At 43.0% G+C, this 17,500-nt stretch overlaps 1 protein-coding gene across 1 annotated transcript in view; it reads right to left on the reverse strand.

Annotated features, from left to right (window-relative positions):
* Positions 1-17,500, reverse strand: part of LOC135105402 (putative uncharacterized protein DDB_G0286901) — a gene marked incomplete at its 5' end in the record, with an annotated part of 36,866 nt that overhangs the window by 4,914 nt on the left and 14,452 nt on the right. The window contains 3 exon segments of the mRNA XM_064013537.1: positions 260-341; positions 1,998-2,110; positions 4,044-4,151. Coding sequence (XP_063869607.1) covers positions 260-341; positions 1,998-2,110; positions 4,044-4,151 — 303 coding nt within the window.

Raw genomic sequence — 17,500 nt, forward strand, 5'->3', positions numbered from 1 at the left:
ACTGTGTATTAAATGTGTTTGCTTCGTCGTGGTTATTGCTTTGTTCTTTCCTCTACTTTATGTCATGTTTGCCTGTTTGAGAGAGAGAGAGAGAGAGAGAGAGAGAGAGAGAGAGAGAGAGAGAGAGAGAGAGAGAGAGAGAGAGAGAGAGAGAGAGAGAGAGGAGGGGGGTGTGTACGCTACATTCCTAGTGTACGAGTGTTGAAAGAGAGAATATGTTACCCTTTTATGCTTTTCATTTATTGCACTTTTAGTTTACACGCTTTTGTTCATGAGCTTTCCCTCCCCACAGCAGTGTCTCCAGGAGGGCTGATTCTCTCCTGATGGGGGTCTGCGCGCCCCTGGGGAGAGTTGAGAGAGAAAAATCTGCGGTCAAAGTTTGTAGGATTTCATGAGGATGGAGGGAAAAAATTAATACCTCTTGTTGTTAGTCTTGTCCTGCTGGCCCAGATATCCCTACCTACACACACACACACACACACACACACACACACACACACACACACACACACACACACACACACACACACACACACACACACACACACACACACACACACACACACACACACACACACCTTTGTCTCCTCAGCACTTGCTATCTTGTGTAATTCCTCACCGCGTACTGTTCCTTCTCGTGCGTGCGCTTGCGTGTGCGTGTTCGTGTGTGTGTCCTCCTCCTCCTCCTCCTCCTCCTCCTCCTCCTCCTCCTCCTCCTCCTCCTCCTCCTCCTCCTCCTCCTCCTCCTCCTCCTCCTCCTCACATTCAGATTAGCTTACTAAGATCAAGGGGGATGTGTCTTAGATCTGCCCTCTCCTTCTGTTCCTCCGCCGCTTCCTCTTCCTCTTCCCCTTCCCCTTCTCCTTCTCCTTCTCCTTCTCCTTCTCCTTCTCCTTCTCCTTCTCCTTCTCCTTCCTCCTCCTCCTCCTCTTCTTTCTCTCCTCTTCCTCCTCCTCCTCCTCTATTTCCTCAAATCCTTCTCTACTCCTCCTTCTCCTCCTTATCTTCTTCCCTCCCGCCTTCCTTAATTTCACCTCTCCTACCTTCGCATTGTGCATATTCCTCCTCCTCCTCCTCCTCTTGGCGGCGTACCCGAGGGAGGGCGCCGCTTAATGGGTCGCAGCAACATGCCACACGCGCACATAATGTCTCCCTAGAGAAAGGCGCGGCAAAAATTGTGAGGAGGAAAGAATATCCTCAAAATAAACTCCAGCAGAGAAGACAGACGAAGCGTTTACATCATGATCTCCCGCCCCGCCCACTCCTCCCATCCTCTCCCCCGCCCACTCACCCACTCACACACCCACTGTCTTAGCTACTTCTGCCCTGTTATGTGTTATGTGTTCGTTTTATGATAGTTATTCTGGTGTTGGTTTGTGTGGGTCATATGTTTTTTGTTGGCTTATTTTGTGTGTTTTGATGTTGTTCATTCTTATATTTATCCAGTGTCTTGTCCTGTTCCCTCGTTCATCTACGAGTGGTCATCTCACTTGTTCATTCACCTGTATTCGTATACTCGTCTACACTTACTCATTCACTTACCTAGTTTTTTTATTCTCACCTACTCTCATCTCACTCACACATTAATTTATCCAGTCACTCACTCACACGTCAACTGTCATGTTATTTGCCGAGTTCATCCTGAAAAGGAACACGTTTTCTTAGTGTCCCCCTTGTTCCGTTTTCCTTCTGAACATATCTTTGTTTTTAGTTATAAGTTAGGATAAGGCTTGTTTACTCATTTTATATCATGTAATATTATCCTCTTCATAATTTCAGTTCTTTATATATATATGTATATGTAAGGGCAAAAGTGTATTTGAGGTGAAATGTGTTGGTGGGAAGAGCGATACGTGTCTGACTCTCCTATCTGAGTCAGCAGAAAACAGGACGCATTGGAAGCCCAGAAAAAGAGGCGGCGTTCTCACGGGGTGAATTTGGGTGGTATTGTGGTGATTGAAGGAGTGTGTGGAGGTATTGGCGAAGTGGTGGTATACCTGATATCCAGGATCAGGTTGGTGAGTCTTTTGTGGTACGAAGAGCTCTTGTTTGTTGAAATTTGGTTGGTGAGTTGTGTCGCTGGTTTAACGCTGAACGTGCAGCGTCGGGGCTGAGAGGCAGCCATTTTGTGGCTGGGGTTGAAATGGTGTTGTGGTGTTATCGGTGGTTTGGGGGTGGTGTTGTGGTGTTATAGGTGAACTGCGGCGGTAGTGGTGATGTTTTGCGAGGTTTGAGGAGGTGAAACACGCTGTGATAGCGTCTGGGGAAATTCCTGCACCTGGGGAAAATATTCCAGCGGTCTGTAAAGGAGTTACAGGGTTTTAGTGCTTTGTGAAGTGACGGGAATGTCATATATTTGTGTGTATAACCCTTAAGCAACAAGGGAGGCGATATGAGAGCCTGAGTAAGGGGGAACGTACTGTGATTGAGTGTGGGAGTCACCCTGAGTTGATCTAGGGTTCTCTGATTTTTTTTAATGTGTACTTCCTCAATTTATTTGTAAGTTAACATTATTATTAATATTCTGTTATCATATAGAATAATTGTGTTTTTCTGTCCCAACACTGATCTGGTATTGAGTTGATTCCTGATGTGCTGTGCCAAGGTAAGGGTTTTGAGAGAGGGTTTAATAGCTGACGATTTCGGATAGGTCGGGTAGGTATTCGAGACCTTTAAAAATCCAGACCTTTAAAACTTTCTGGGATACTGTCTGCTTTCATGGAGAGATGACCGGGATCGTGACACCACTCACTCACTCCCCCATCACATACTCATTTACATACTTATCTGCATCAACTCACCCAGTCATCCATTTACTCACTAACCTGCCAGATTCATCTCCCACGCACCTCATCTAATCTGCTCCACCCATACTCCGTCCATCTACCTGTCACCCCCCTTCCCACCTGTCCGCCTCCTTCTCACGCGGCCCATCATCTGTCTCCCCTCTCACCCTTCCACCTCCTCACCTGGCTGTCTTCCTATTTGTCTCCCTCCCCTTCTGCCGCCCACGTCCTCATACGTCACTTTTGCCTAAATTAACTTAACCTTTCCAGGCTTCTTGTGATGACGAAATTTGGACATTTTCTCCTCCTCCTCCTCCTCCTCCTCCTCCTCCTCCTCCTCCTCCATGACGTTTTTTTTTTTTTCACGTTTTCTTTTAGCGTTCTCCTGTACTTTGCATTTATACTTCCTTTATGAATTTGTGATGTCATGTTATAAACCAGTCAGAGAATTTCTACCCTGGCATTCCTTCATTCCTTCTTCATCCTGTACATGTTCACCACCAGGTCTCGCAGATGCATGCACCACTAAACACAAATATTTTCCTTGCTTTCTTTCGTCTTTCTTTTCTCTTCCTTTCGTCCTTTCTTTGTTCTTTTTCTTTCATTCTTTCCTTTTGTCTTTTTTTTTTCTTTTATAATTTATTTACTTCAGTTCTCCCCCACTCACTCTCCTCGCATTTATCCACACGCATACCAACTCACATCACAATACACAAACATTTCCATCACTTCCCAAACAATACAAATGAAATGAATAAATAAATAGAATCCCTAGCGAAAATAATGAAACAGACTAGAACAAGAAGAAACAGACAGACCCCCTCGTGCGCACGTCATCAAGAGCACGGCAGCAATGCACGCCCTTTGATTACTCCATTACCACACGTGCATCACAGCACAGTCACTCACGTCACGCGCGCACGTACGCACGCCACGCACTAATGAACAGATATACAAATGTACTGTGCGGCGAAATGTACTGAAATTTTTTCATATTTATTTTTGTTTTAATTGGATGGGAAATAGAATACGAATTTGTGTGTTGATGACTTGTTAAGGGAAATGGATGGGTGTTTTTTTTTTTTCTGTGTATTGTATTGTTTTGTGAAGGATGATTTAACTTGGGAAGCTGGGATTTTTTGTAGGGGAGGTAGAATAAGAGCAGGATACTATTTGAGATAATGATGATGATGATAATGATGATGATGATAATGATGATGATAATGATAATAATAATAATAATAATAATAATGAATTATTATTATTATTATTATTATTATTATTATTATTATTATTATTATTATTATTATTATTATTATTATTACTATTATTATTATTATTATTATTATACGTGATTTCTATTTCCTTTGTAATTTTATTTAAGTGATTTCTACTACTTTGTTGTTTTTAGTTTTTATGTACGTGATGAACATGCGAAAAAAAAAATTATTTCTACTTTTTTTCATGTTACTTTATTTCCTTATTGTAAAGGCACACTTGGCACTGGGCTCCCAGTGTGTTGGGAGTAGATCACCCTAACGGCGGGACGAGTAGCTCCCCTCAGGACAAGCGCCCTTTGTCCTGAGGGCATCACGTCCTCTGCAGTCGTGGCCGCCACACACGGACATGCGTGCAGGCACCCGCCAGCGCGAGGACCACAGCCAGGGCTCAGACCAGCCAGTACATGGGCCTCGTGTCCTGCCCGGCCACCAACCTGACGGCGGCCATCTCCAGGCCACCCGATGCCACGAGGGCACGCACCAAGGTTCGTTTACCCGCGCCGCGCTGCAAGCAGGCCTCCTGCCTCGCCTGCTCGGCCTGCTGCCGCGCCCTGGCGTACCCGGCCCACAGGTCATGCTCCCGCAACTGTTCGGAGAATACCGCGCCTACGTCGAGGAAGCGCACTGGTCGCGGCGGCGAAAACTCCCCAAAACTGCTCCGCGGCGCCGGTGGCGGGAACGCGGGTGCTGCGCCGCGGCGGGGCCGTCTGTGACGGTGGACGACCCTCTGCCCACGTGCAGGGGGGCGAGCACGTGTGCAACGGGCACAGTCTGGGTCGGGGCGAGGGACCCTGTGGGAGGGGCACTGCGCAGCGTGGTGCCCAAATGGTGTCTAGCGCTGCGGCCCCGCTCCTCGTCGCCGCCGCGCACCACCACCGCCTCGTCCTCGGTAGCCCTCCGGGAGCAGCTGAGGGCGAGGCGACGCCAGCAGCAGCTCGTCGAGTAGCGCATGGCCAGAAGCAGCTCTTTGTGCTGCTGCTTCTGCGCTATCATCCACCGGAAGTTAAAGATGTCCTTGTGCATGACGTCAGTTCCCCGCATGCAGTACAGCTGCAGGGCGAAGTGCCTGAGCTTAAGCAGCTTGGCCACGTTCACGGTCACCTCCATGGCCTACTCGTTCCGCCACAAGTCGCCCGGCAGGTGCGTTCACCCCGCCTTGTACAGCGGGATAGAGGCAAGCTTGTGGTGTTAGGGGAAGAACAGAGCGCCGCGGTCCTTGGCAACCACACGCACGCACTTCGGCCGCTTGCCTCCGTACGGAATGGTCATCTCCACCCGCAGAGTTAGCATTGTCTTGTCGCCACTCATGTTTGCAATTGCAGGAACAGACCTCCAGAAGGTCCGCATACTCAGTACTTTGCCCCACCCCCTCGCCTGCCACAGAGCTTGGAGCAAGAACCCTAACCCCTAAGTGTTGCCCTCTAATGTGATTGGTTGAAAAGTGTTGCACAGTGATGCCCCTCTAATGTGATTAGTTGATCAATGTTGCACACTGTTGCCCCTCTGTGATTGGTTGAGGAATGTTGCACAGTGTTGCCCCTCTGTGATTGGTGGAGGAGTGTTGCACAGTGTTGCCCCTCCGTGATTGGTGGAGGAGTGTTACACAGTGTTACCCCTCTAATGTGATTGGTTTAGCAGTGTTGCAGTGTTGCTCCTCTAATGTGATTGGTTGAGGAGTGTTGCACAGTGTTGCCCTTCTAATGTGATTGTCTTAGGAGTGTTGCACTGTTTTCCTCTAATGTGATTGGTTGAGGAGTGTTGCACAGTGTTGCCCCTCTAATGTGATTGGTTTATGAGTGTTGCACTGTTTCCCTCTAAGGTGATTGGTTGAGGAGTGTTGCACAGTGTTGCCCCTCTAATGCGACTGGTTGAGGAGTGTTGCAGTGTTCCCCCCTAATGTGATCGGTTGAGGAGTGATGCACAGTGTTGCTCCTGTAATGTAATTGGTTGAAGAGTGTTGCAGTGTTGCCTCTGAAATGTGATTGACGAGTATTACAGTGTTGCCTCCATACTGTGGCTGGTTCAGTATTGCAGTGTTCCGCCATTGTATAGTGAGCCTTTGTCAAGCAGGAACAATATTAATCTTGGTTGGTGCTGTTTTGCTATTGCACCACGCTTTTTAATCAGCAGCATATAGCCTTTAGCAATGTTTTGGAGTAAAGTCTGCTTCTTGGTGGTGCTCACAATGAATGTTTCTTAGTGGCAGCAACATCACGGTCTCCAGTAACCTCAGTCATTCGTACTCACTTAATAAAAAGAATCCTATAACTTTGTGCTAAATGAGAAAGTTGCTGTCGATCAGAAACGGGATTTTATTTAGCGATGTAATAAGAAGATGGCGTTTAATGGCCAATTATCGAGTCTATAGAGAAAATACATGCACAAAGACAAACTCTCGCGTTATTGTAAAGATTGGATGCCTTCCTGAACTGAACTGTGCACTGCTTTTCCTTATTGCTAATACTTACATTATTCTCCTTCCACGTACACTTGCTCCCAGGAAGGGGTGTCACGAAGTCCAGCAAATCTCACGTTAGTAAAGCGACTAGAAATTAATATAAGGATTGGTGAGCTGCTATATATATTAAGACGCAAAAAAACTGAGGATGTGATCGATGGAGATTATATCATACTACTCTCTCTCTCTCTCTCTCTCTCTCTCTCTCTCTCTCTCTCTCTCTCTCTCTCTCTCTCTCTCTCTCTCTCTCTCTCTCTCTGACGTAAATGAAATATAGGAAAGTAAGAAATCACGGTCAATGTTGGTGTAAGTTTTGAGTGTTGTCCGCCGCGGGTCACTTAATGCTGTACTCGGAAGGGGGATGAAAAAAAAAAAGTAAAAATTAGACTATTATACGTATAAGAATATAAATCATAAGAATGGCGTGGAATAATTACATAAAGTATCGCAGGTAAATGATGAGTGTTGTTTGGTATAATTGCAACACACACACACACACACACACACACACACACACACACACACACACACACACACACACACACACACACACACACACACACACACACACACACACACACACACACACACACACACACACACACACACACACACACACACACACACACACACCCCTGGAGATACTTAATTAACACATCTAATGCCATACATACCAGACCACATGAACACACACACACACACACACACACACACACACACACACACACACACACACACACACACACACACACATGTAATTACACCAGCACGAGCAGAATGAGTGGCTTGGCGCAGCAGTCTCCTCTCCCCAGGTGCGAGAGTCCTGCCCACCTCACGCCGCTGCCAGGTACACGCGCAGGTAACATTGAGGTCTTGGCGTCAGTGATAATCTCATACGCTCCGGGGACACTCATAACTTTCTCTCGCTGGTCTTGGCAATACCGTAACCTTGTGCAACTTACAACGCACCTCTTCCTCCTCCTCCTCCTCCTCCTCCTCCTTCATTGTCTCTGCTGCCACTGTCTCACCACAATAATATAAGGTCAAGGTGCAATAACTGTCTTTTTTCTCTCTCTTCTTTTCTTTTTTGTTTTCGTTTTTGTCTTTTTGTGTATTCCTTTGTTTTTTTTCCTTCTTTTTGTTTTCATGTTCGTTTTCGTCTTCCCTTTCTTCTTCTTCTTCTTCTTCTTCGTTTTTTCCTCCACCACCACCACCACCTCCTCCTCCTCCTCCTCCTCCTCCTCCTCCTCCTCCTCCTCCTCCTCCTCCTCCTCCTCCTCCTCCTCCTTTCGTTATCAGTGATCGATGTGTTGAGTGTCATCTGTCTTGGTTAAATTTAATATGTGTTTATGTTCTCGCCTTGTTAGGATGGATGCACCTCTACGTTTATTGGCGTGTGTGTGTGTGTGTGTGTGTGTGTGTGTGTGTGTGTTTTGTAAAAGGATTCTTTTGTCAATAAACTACTAACTGTGTGTGTGTGTGTGTGTGTGTGTGTTGGAGCTGCCCAGGTGGGTGAAGATAATGTTGCCTGTTTATTGGGAGCCGATAATAGTGAGCACCGTGGATACAATAGGTGGAGGACGCGCCGAAGGTGGAGAGGAGCTAGTAGGCAGGGAGGTGGAGGCAAGTGGAGGGGAGGGAGACAGCGAGGTGGATGGGAGGACTGAGCGATCACACACTCTTTGTCTTCTGCGCCTCCTCCTCGTTGTTTTTCCCCGATGTTTTGAGTCTGCTCGCATTTATAAATCTTGTGAGTGTTGCCAGGCGTACCGCACTCCTCGCCACACCCAGGCACTGCATCTTCACCACCTCACTCCATGCGCAACCTCTGATAGTCTATATATTGACGCACGGTGTGAGTCACATCAGACTAGGAAGAAAACCCGTTGAACTTTTCCCTCGTACTTTTTGTTTAATCTATATGAAGGTAGACATTTTAGTGTAGACAATACGGTTAGGTTTAGTAATTATCTGTTGGTTATCAGTTAGGATTAAATGTAATAGATTAAAAGTTAATGAAGTTAAGTTTAATGGAGAGATAGAAAGAAATTGGTTCTCATAGACTGGTGGATGGCTGGAATAGGCTCAGGTAATCACGTTGTTAGTGTCGAGTCAGTGGGGAACTTTAAAAGGTTTATGGTTAGGGATGATACAGGAATTGCCACTTATAGGCCTGATGGCTTGTTGTAGCTTCCCTTTTATTGTTATGATCTCAAGTGTAACTGAAAAACACCCACGCCAAAAAAATGTACATAGATAAAACGTCGTTAGCTATCTGTGTAAGGAAAACATAAATAAACAAGAATATCTCACTAAGTATCAAATCTCGCTCAAACTACTCTTGAAGTTATCTCTGAAAAACCACTCTAGTTATTTAGTTTTCCACACATCTTGTTTACGGCATCAGTATCCAGTGTTCATTAAGTGATGCGTACGCTGATCATTTCTTCGCTTACATATTCAATTCCACTTGTGACGAATATTGCCTTTATAGCTGAATTCCTTGTGACGCGATGGAATATTACCTTTAGAGTTGAATTCCTTGTGACGTTATGGAAATTCTATGTGCAGGAAAGATATTTAATAAACTACCTTAGGAGTTATGAGATTTTGTAGCACGTAGCAATGCAGAAGAAAAGAAAAGAAAAAATAAGAACAGAATAAAGTAAAAAAAAAATAATAATAAATAAATTAATTAATAAACTAATTAATTAATAAATAAACTGAGCTATATATGTGAATGTTACGTTACACACACACACACACACACACACACACACACACACACACACACACACACACACACACACACACACACACACACACACACACACACACACACACACACACACACACACATTAACTCCATTCCCCACACTCTTCGCGCCGCCACACTCAATTATACACATACATTTATAACTACTCGAGGAAACTATAGTGTACAATTTTTTTTCTCCTTTCCCTGGGTAATTAAGATTCCCCCGGGACCCGCCCAGGTAATGGACTGCACTACCTGGGGAAGAGCCTACTAATTGCCTTCTTGGGGTTCCATAGCTCTCTCTCTCTCTCTCTCTCTCTCTCTCTCTCTCTCTCTCTCTCTCTCTCTCTCTCTCTCTCTCTCTCTCTCTCTCTCTCTCTCTCTCTGGTGAGTTATACGCCACAAAACCATACCTGTCAGAGGGTTTCTTCACCTGTCTTCTTATCCATTATGAGCGGACACACTGATCTCATTTGGTATTCTGAAGCGATCTCTCTTTCTTTTGTGGTGGTGGTGGTGGTGGTGGTGGTGGTGGTGGTTTTTGGGAAGGTGGTCTTTGCCTATAAGCTGGTTTGGTAATCCTTCTGTATTTTCTTTTTTCGTTTATTTATTTATTTTCGTTTAATTTATTTTATTCTTTATTTTTTATTTATTTGTTTATTTATTGTAGGTTTAGTTTGTCTTTTAGCTTTTTTATTCATTTTTTGCTTATCTATTTTTTTCGTTTTATTTATTTCATTCTTCTTTATTCATTTTATTTATTTAGTATTTATTATAGATTTAGTTTGTCTTTTAGCTTTTTTATGTTTGTGAATGCTCAGGTGATCTTTTTTTTCTATATGTATTGTGGAGGCTTATTTGGTCTTCCGTTCTTATGTTTGTCTTTTTTCTTTTTTTATATATTTTTTATCTTTATGTGTGCCTTTTTATTTTGTCTTTCGGTCTTTTTATTTATATGTGAGTAAGCTTAGTTAGTCGACCTGGTTAGTTAGGTTAGTTTAGGCCTTTTATTTTTCCGAAGGCTTAGTTGCGCGGCCTTTTATGTTTGTGGAGGGGGAGTTGATCTTTTTTTCATATTTACGAAGGCTCATTTGGGTAAGTTTAGTTAGATCTTTTTTTATTTCCGAAGGCTTGGGTGCTCGGTGTCTTATATTTGTGAGGGGTGAGTTGGTCAGTCCTGATCTGTAGTGGCGCTGGCAGGACTTCTAGAGGGACACCTTTTTCAAGCTCACGGCGCCCTCCGGAGCTCTCCAGTGCAGCCGTGAAAGGTAAGGTAGGTAAGAAGCATGTGGTATTTTTCGCGATATAATGAGATAGTTTGCGGGGAAATTAAATAAAAAATAAAAAATACAGGCAGCTTTTGGCGGGATTCGAATTGTGGTCCCAAATAGAAGTTATTTTCCACTGTTTTTTTTCTTATATATATATATATATATATATATATATATATATATATATATATATATATATATATATATATATATATATATATATATATATATATATATATATATATATATATATATATATATATATATATATATATATATATATATATATATATATATATATATATATATATATATATATATATATATATATATATATATATATATGTATATATATATATATATATATATATATATATATATATATATATATATATATATATATATATATATATATATATATATATATATATATATATATATATATATATATATATATATATATATTTTTTTTTTTTTTTTTTTTTTTTCTCCCTCCCTGTGTGTGTGTGTGTGTGTGTGTGTGTGTGTGTGTGTGTGTGTGTGTGTGTGTGTGTGTGTGTGTGTGTGTGTGTGTGTGTGTGTGTGTGTAGATGTTTCTGTCTGACTTGTCTGTATACGTATTGATTGCAATCTCTCTCTCTCTCTCTCTCTCTCTCTCTCTCTCTCTCTCTCTCTCTCTCTCTCTCTCTCTCTCTCTCTCTCTCTCTCTCTCTCTCTCTCTCTCTCTCTCTCTCTCTCTCTCTCTCTCTCTCTCTCTCTCTCTCTCTCTCTCTCTCTCTCTCTCTCTCTCTCTCTCTCTCTCTCTCTCTCTCTCTCTCTCTCTTTTTATTTCTCTCTCTCTCTCTCTTGTTCACTGGCGTGTCATATTGATATCAGTATTGTGTAATCTCGACGCTGCCGTTACGTGTCACTTTTTTTCTTCCGTGTGTGTGTGTGTGTGTGTGTGTGTGTGTGTGTGTGTGTGTGTGTGTGTGTGTGTGTGTGTGTGTGTGTGAAGCTTTCATCGGCGTGGCAGACATCATTGTTGTTGAAATCTGCTGCGCAATAATGGACGGGATCAAGGCCTTAATTTTTTTTCTTTCAAACGTGTATGGAGAAGAGCGAGAAGGAGAGGAGGATTGAAGGAGGAGGATGAGGATTATATAAAAAGGAGGACCAAACAGCAATAGACCTCGTGGTCCTTACTTGTCTGTTGGGGTAACTATTCTACGCTATTAGTGGGAGATACAGGGTAGGACAGGGGAAGGCTTCTCCCCCACCCTACTCATGCCCCCATCCGAAACTGGCCGAAAATACAAAATGATAACATGTGGTACAGAAAACCGCATGGAATTTGAGAGGATGTTGGGAAAAATAGTTGTGGTCTACGTCTACTTCTGTTTGTTGGGCAGGGTGTAAGTGTTTGATGGTTGTGTAATGTGGTGTGTGCATATCATAGGTGGCGGCACAGTGTGGTTGTCCAGGAGTGGTGCAGCAGCCTTGCGTGGCGCTTTCTAGAGAGGCAACAGTCAATCATGCCCCAACTCTGCTCACTTCACCGAGTTTGCGTACTTTCCCTTTAGGGACGCCGTGCACAAGTTGTCCACTGTAACATTGATCCTTGGTACTTGTAATCCCGAAGATGATCAGTAATTGTCTGGTGCCCCGTGCTTACACAACCCGTCACAGATCTAAAGTAATAGTAGTGACCGTTAATTCAGGCCTGTCATTCGATGACAAAGTCGCTTTGCAGGGGACGCCGTTGTCTCTCTGAATCAGCGCTGTTTGATAATTTACTGCTGATTTCGTTATTGATATCATTAATATATGTTATGAAAAGCATTGGTCCCATGATTCGTCCCTGAGGATCGCCACTAGTTACACTGATCCAGTCTGATGCCTTGCCATTTATAACAACACGCTGCGGCTTGATAGCCAGTCCTCTATCCACGAGACTGAGTTTCCTGTTATGCCGTGAACAATTTTTTTTTTTTTTATGAGACGTTTATGGACAACTGTATAAAAGGCTTTTTGAAAATCTAAGTAAACTATATCAACTGGTCTGTTGTTATCGTAAAATATATAATACATCATAGAAAAGTCTAGGAAGTTATTAAGGCATGACCGCTTGTTTATTTGTTTCTTGTTTCTGTTGGGTGTTTTTGATTATGTTATTGTTTTCCAGGAACTTTACAGTTTTGTCTCGTATAATTCCATTAATTTTTCCTACCACTGACGTGAGACTTACTGGACGGTAGGTAGTTCTAAGCGTGTGACTCATTGTCTTTTTACATATTGGGGTGATGTTTGCGAGTCTCCAGTCGTTCAGCACTTTCTTAGAGTTTAATGATTTATTAAATAAAATATACAGCGCCTTAACGATAGTGGTGAGCAGGAACCGATAACTTAGGTATTCACGGAATCGATTCCTTTGGGCTGGCGGATCCGTCGAAACCGGTTCCGTAACCGGTTCCGCGGAGAATCATGTAGAGCGCGCGGTGCCGGTACCAGAGTCTTGGAGTCGCCAGCACGCGGGGTAAGTACCAGAGTCTTGAAACCGCCAGCGTGCTGCTCAGATGGTTACCAGGCGGAACCGGTTCTGGAATCGGTTCTGTGGGGAATCGTGTAGAGAGAGCGCGTTGTGAGTACCAAGTCTTGGAGCCGCCAGCGCGCTGCTCAGACGGTTACCACTAGTGTGTAGCGCTTCCAGGACTCATCTAGAATACTGGCAGAGATTATTACAAGTTCGTCGGTAGACGGTTACCAGCTGCTCAGACGGTTACCAGGCGCAACCGATTCCGGAATCGGTTCCGTGGGGAATCGTGTGCAGATGTTCCATTTATTGTAGACGAGTCATATCTTTTCTGCAATATTATCTGCTGTATGGGACTTAACCATACGAACAGTATCAAGCACAGCAGACTTGAGGACCCATTCTGGGGATATGTAGTGAGCTGTCACTTTCATGAATGCTTTTGTTTGTCGGGATGTCCATAATATTTCTGTTGTTAAAGCAAGACGTTTAGTTTTCTCCAGCTCTTGACGGACTCTCTGCCTCTCTGTTGTAAGCAGAAGGTAAGAGAGTCCTACCTATCTCTCTGCGGCTTGGCAAGTCATATCTGGGGTTGAGTCCATTTACTAATCTCTTGAACCCCTTGTCTCCAACAACAGATAGTGGTTGTAAGTCTTCCACTTGACAATCATAGCGTCAAGTTCTTTCTTTGTATTTGAGTCACTCTTATAGAGCTGAGCCCTAGTGATGGCCTCGATCAGTGTTGGTTGACCAGAGGTGGATGGTCTGGGGTGTTTGGCAGCAATTTTTTTTTTTTTTTTTTTGGCAGCAATATTTTTAGTTTGGTGAAGTTTGTCCTCGAATAATCAGGTACTGTTTCTTTACCTTAATATACTGAAGAGGGGGAGGAGGAAGATGATGGAGAAAGGAAATTGGAAGCGAAGGTGGATTATAGGAAGTGGAAGAAATAAGAACGTTGAAGGAGAGAAAGGAAGAGGAAGATCTGAGGTGAAGGACTGAAAAGGAGGTAAAGTATAGATGAGAAGGAGGAGGAGGAAAATCAGAGAGAAAGGAAGATTATTGGAAAAGGTGAGCAGGAGGAGAACTGTTGAAGCGGAAGGAGAAAAGGAAGAGGAGGAGGAGGTGGTTGAGGAGGAGGAAATATCTGTATGAAAACACGCTGTAATTAAGAACTATAAAATAAATTAATAAATGAAAAATCTTTGAAAAGAAAATATATACTGCATATACTTGTTGCAACATGATAATAAATAAACAATAATCAAACACTGATAGAGAAATATACGCAGCTATGAATAAAATAATTGATATTGAAAAGTAAGAAAGAAAATGTGAACTAATTAGGATATAAAACCAAAATTTACGTGCAAGGAATATTACAGAAAATTGGCAAAATTGTCCCTTTGAAAAAAAATAAATAAATAAATAACAAAGAATAAAACAAGAAAATATTATTAATTGAGTGATACTTTTAATCTGGTGTTGTCTAATCCTTTGTAGTGTTGTCTCAAGTTATGAAATGTTGCCTTGTGCTGTTTTCTTTTACGTAATACTGCTCAGTTCTGTTTCCTGCCATTCAGTGCTGTCTTGGGTTGTATAATGCTGTCTTCTGTAATGTAATGCTTTCTAGTTATTTCTGCTTTAATGTAATGCTGTCCAGTCCTTTTTTCTTATTGCAATGCTGTTTAGTCTTTTTGTAATTAAATTATGGACTCTGCTGTGATATAATGCTGTCTAACGTTGTCTTCTATAATGTAATGTTGTTTCATCCTGTTGTGGTGTCATGTTATAGTGTCTACTGTAATAATTTGTTGTCTGTTGCTGTCTTCTACAATGCTATGCTGTTTAATCCTCTTGTGATGTCATGCTACGGTGTCTGCTGGAATGATATGCTCTCTAGTACTATTTTATATACTGTTTAATCCTACCTGTTGTAATAGTATGCTGTCTGATAATATCTTCTACAACGCTATGCTGTTTGGCCCTCTTCTCATCTGATGTTATGGCGCCTGCTGGAATGTTATGGCGCCTGGAGCTGTCTAGACGCCATCCATCTGGTGGAAGCCAAGAAGCCAAGAAGCAGACCGCGTATTAATTCCGCATAAAGAGGCAGGAGCATTCCATTGATTACACAGTGGCGAGGCGAGACTTTGATGTTTTCTGGGACGCGAGGCTGTGTTGGCTAGGCGTGATTGCCTCCTGCTGCGCGCGCGCGCACACACACACACACACACACACACACACACACACACACACACACACACACACACACACACACACACACACACACACACACACACACACACACACACACACACACACACACACACTCTGCTATCTCTTCTTCAATTTCATTCTGTTTTTGTTTCTGCTTCTTCTCCTACTGCTTTTCCTCCTCCTCCTCCTCCTCCTCCTCCTCCTCCTCCTCCTCCTCCTCCTCCTCCTCCTCCTCCTGACTCACCAAACCAACGTCAAATTTTGCAAAAAGACATAGACACTCATTGAATGGTGTGAAAAGTGGCTTATGAACTTTAATTTTGATAAATGCCACGCATTACATATTGGAAACAGTAATCCGCAGGATAATTATAAAATGGGCAACACTCCCATCAAAAGTGTGGATGCTGAAAAAGATCTGGGAGTTTTACTGTCAACAAATCTTAAACCAAGCAAACATTGCACTGAAGTCGTTAAAACTACCAATAAATTAATAGGCTTCATAGGAAGATCTTTCACCTTCAAATCTGAGAATATCATTCTGGCCTTGTACAACTTACTCGCACGTCTTCATCTTGAATACAACGTACAGTTTTGGTCACCCCACTACAAAAGGATATCGAGAAATTAGAAAAAATACAACATAGAGTAACAAAAACTATCCCAAGGCTTCGCAATAAACCCCACGAGGAACGCCTTAAACAACTAAATCTATTCTCCCTATCCAAACGCAGACTAAGAGGGGATCTGATATTGCTTCACAAAATTTTTAAGGGTTTCAGAAATATGAGACCCGAACTTTTACTAACACTCAGCCAATCTAATGTTACAGGAAACAATGGTTTCAAAATAATAGGTAAGCGATTTCAAGCAAATGAAGCCAAACCATTTTTCTTCATTAGTGTCATAAATATATGGAATTGTCTTCCATTAACCGTCGTTAACTCGGGTACTGTTGATTAATATCTAGATGCTTGACAAGTATCTAGAAACTAATCCCCGGTTGTCACTGTTCACGTGTGAATAACGAACACGTTCACCCCGTACTATCTGTCATGTGATGGGGGTATATTTCACTAAGGAAGGGAAACAACTGTTATGTAACAAAGACTAAAGATTAAAGAGACCTTAGTGATGACTTGTTTCTCGGAATCGAGTCCTTGCAGAGCAACTCACCCATCACTATAGTCATCTAGTTAAATGTACCTCACTGAATATAGTTTTAAAGAAGAAGCGCCTCATCAGATGACATAAATGTTAAGATTGTATGTAGATTGTTATAGTAGAAGTAGACATCATCTCTTTCTTCTTTCCTTTCAAATTCCATGTTCTATACAACATGGTACCATTTCCTTTTTCCGGCCAGCTTCGGCTGTAGGGATGGCGGGGGAGGAGCCTTCTCCGGTGCTATCTTGTCTCTCCGACTATTAGAGTAGAATAGTTACCCAAACAGCCTAGTAAGAGCCACAGGGTCTGTTGCTGTTTGGATTTCCTTTGTATTCCTTTGTATTTCTCCTCCTCCTCCTCCTCCTCCTCCTCCTCCTCTCTCAAAACAAGGACTACGAGGATGAGAGGAAAGATGACAATATAAAAATAGATAAATCAACCGAAGCCGAGTTGTCAAACATTAAAATCATAGAATTAAAAGACAGGATCAACTATCAAGACGACTACAGCAGAAGAATGAACGTGAGGATTAGCGGCGTAGAGGAGCGAGATCAGTGAGACATGTGAGTAGACGGCGGCCGCGGTAACTTACATGCTGCAGGACGAGATGCAGCTGCCTGGACTCGTAATGGAGCGAACACATAGGACTGAGCCGAGTCGGGACGCCAGTCTCGCACTATTGTGACACGCTTCTCTCGCTGTTGTGTCAGAGGGGCTATAATGAAAAATGCAGACAAGCTTAAGGGTGCGAACGTTTTCGTGAATGATGACTTGTGTCCAGCCTCACAAGCTGCCAAGAATGCTCAGATGCCTCTCCTGAAACAGGCAAAAGCCCAAGAGAAAGAGTGAAAGTGGCGGGCGCGTGGCCTGGTGGGAGAGACAAGGGTTTGCCTTCTCTCAGCTCACCGCTCCCAGATTACTTGCACGCACTCTCCCCCAGCACCCTGAGCCTCAACTTAAACATGGTAGGAAAACTCTGCGTAGCAGCGTATAAAAATAAATGTCATAGTTTGTCATACAAATCTCTGTTTCTGTTATAAGAAATTATACT

This window comes from Scylla paramamosain, chromosome 12, assembly GCF_035594125.1.
Source record: "Scylla paramamosain isolate STU-SP2022 chromosome 12, ASM3559412v1, whole genome shotgun sequence".
NCBI classification, from domain to species: Eukaryota; Metazoa; Arthropoda; class Malacostraca; order Decapoda; family Portunidae; genus Scylla; species Scylla paramamosain.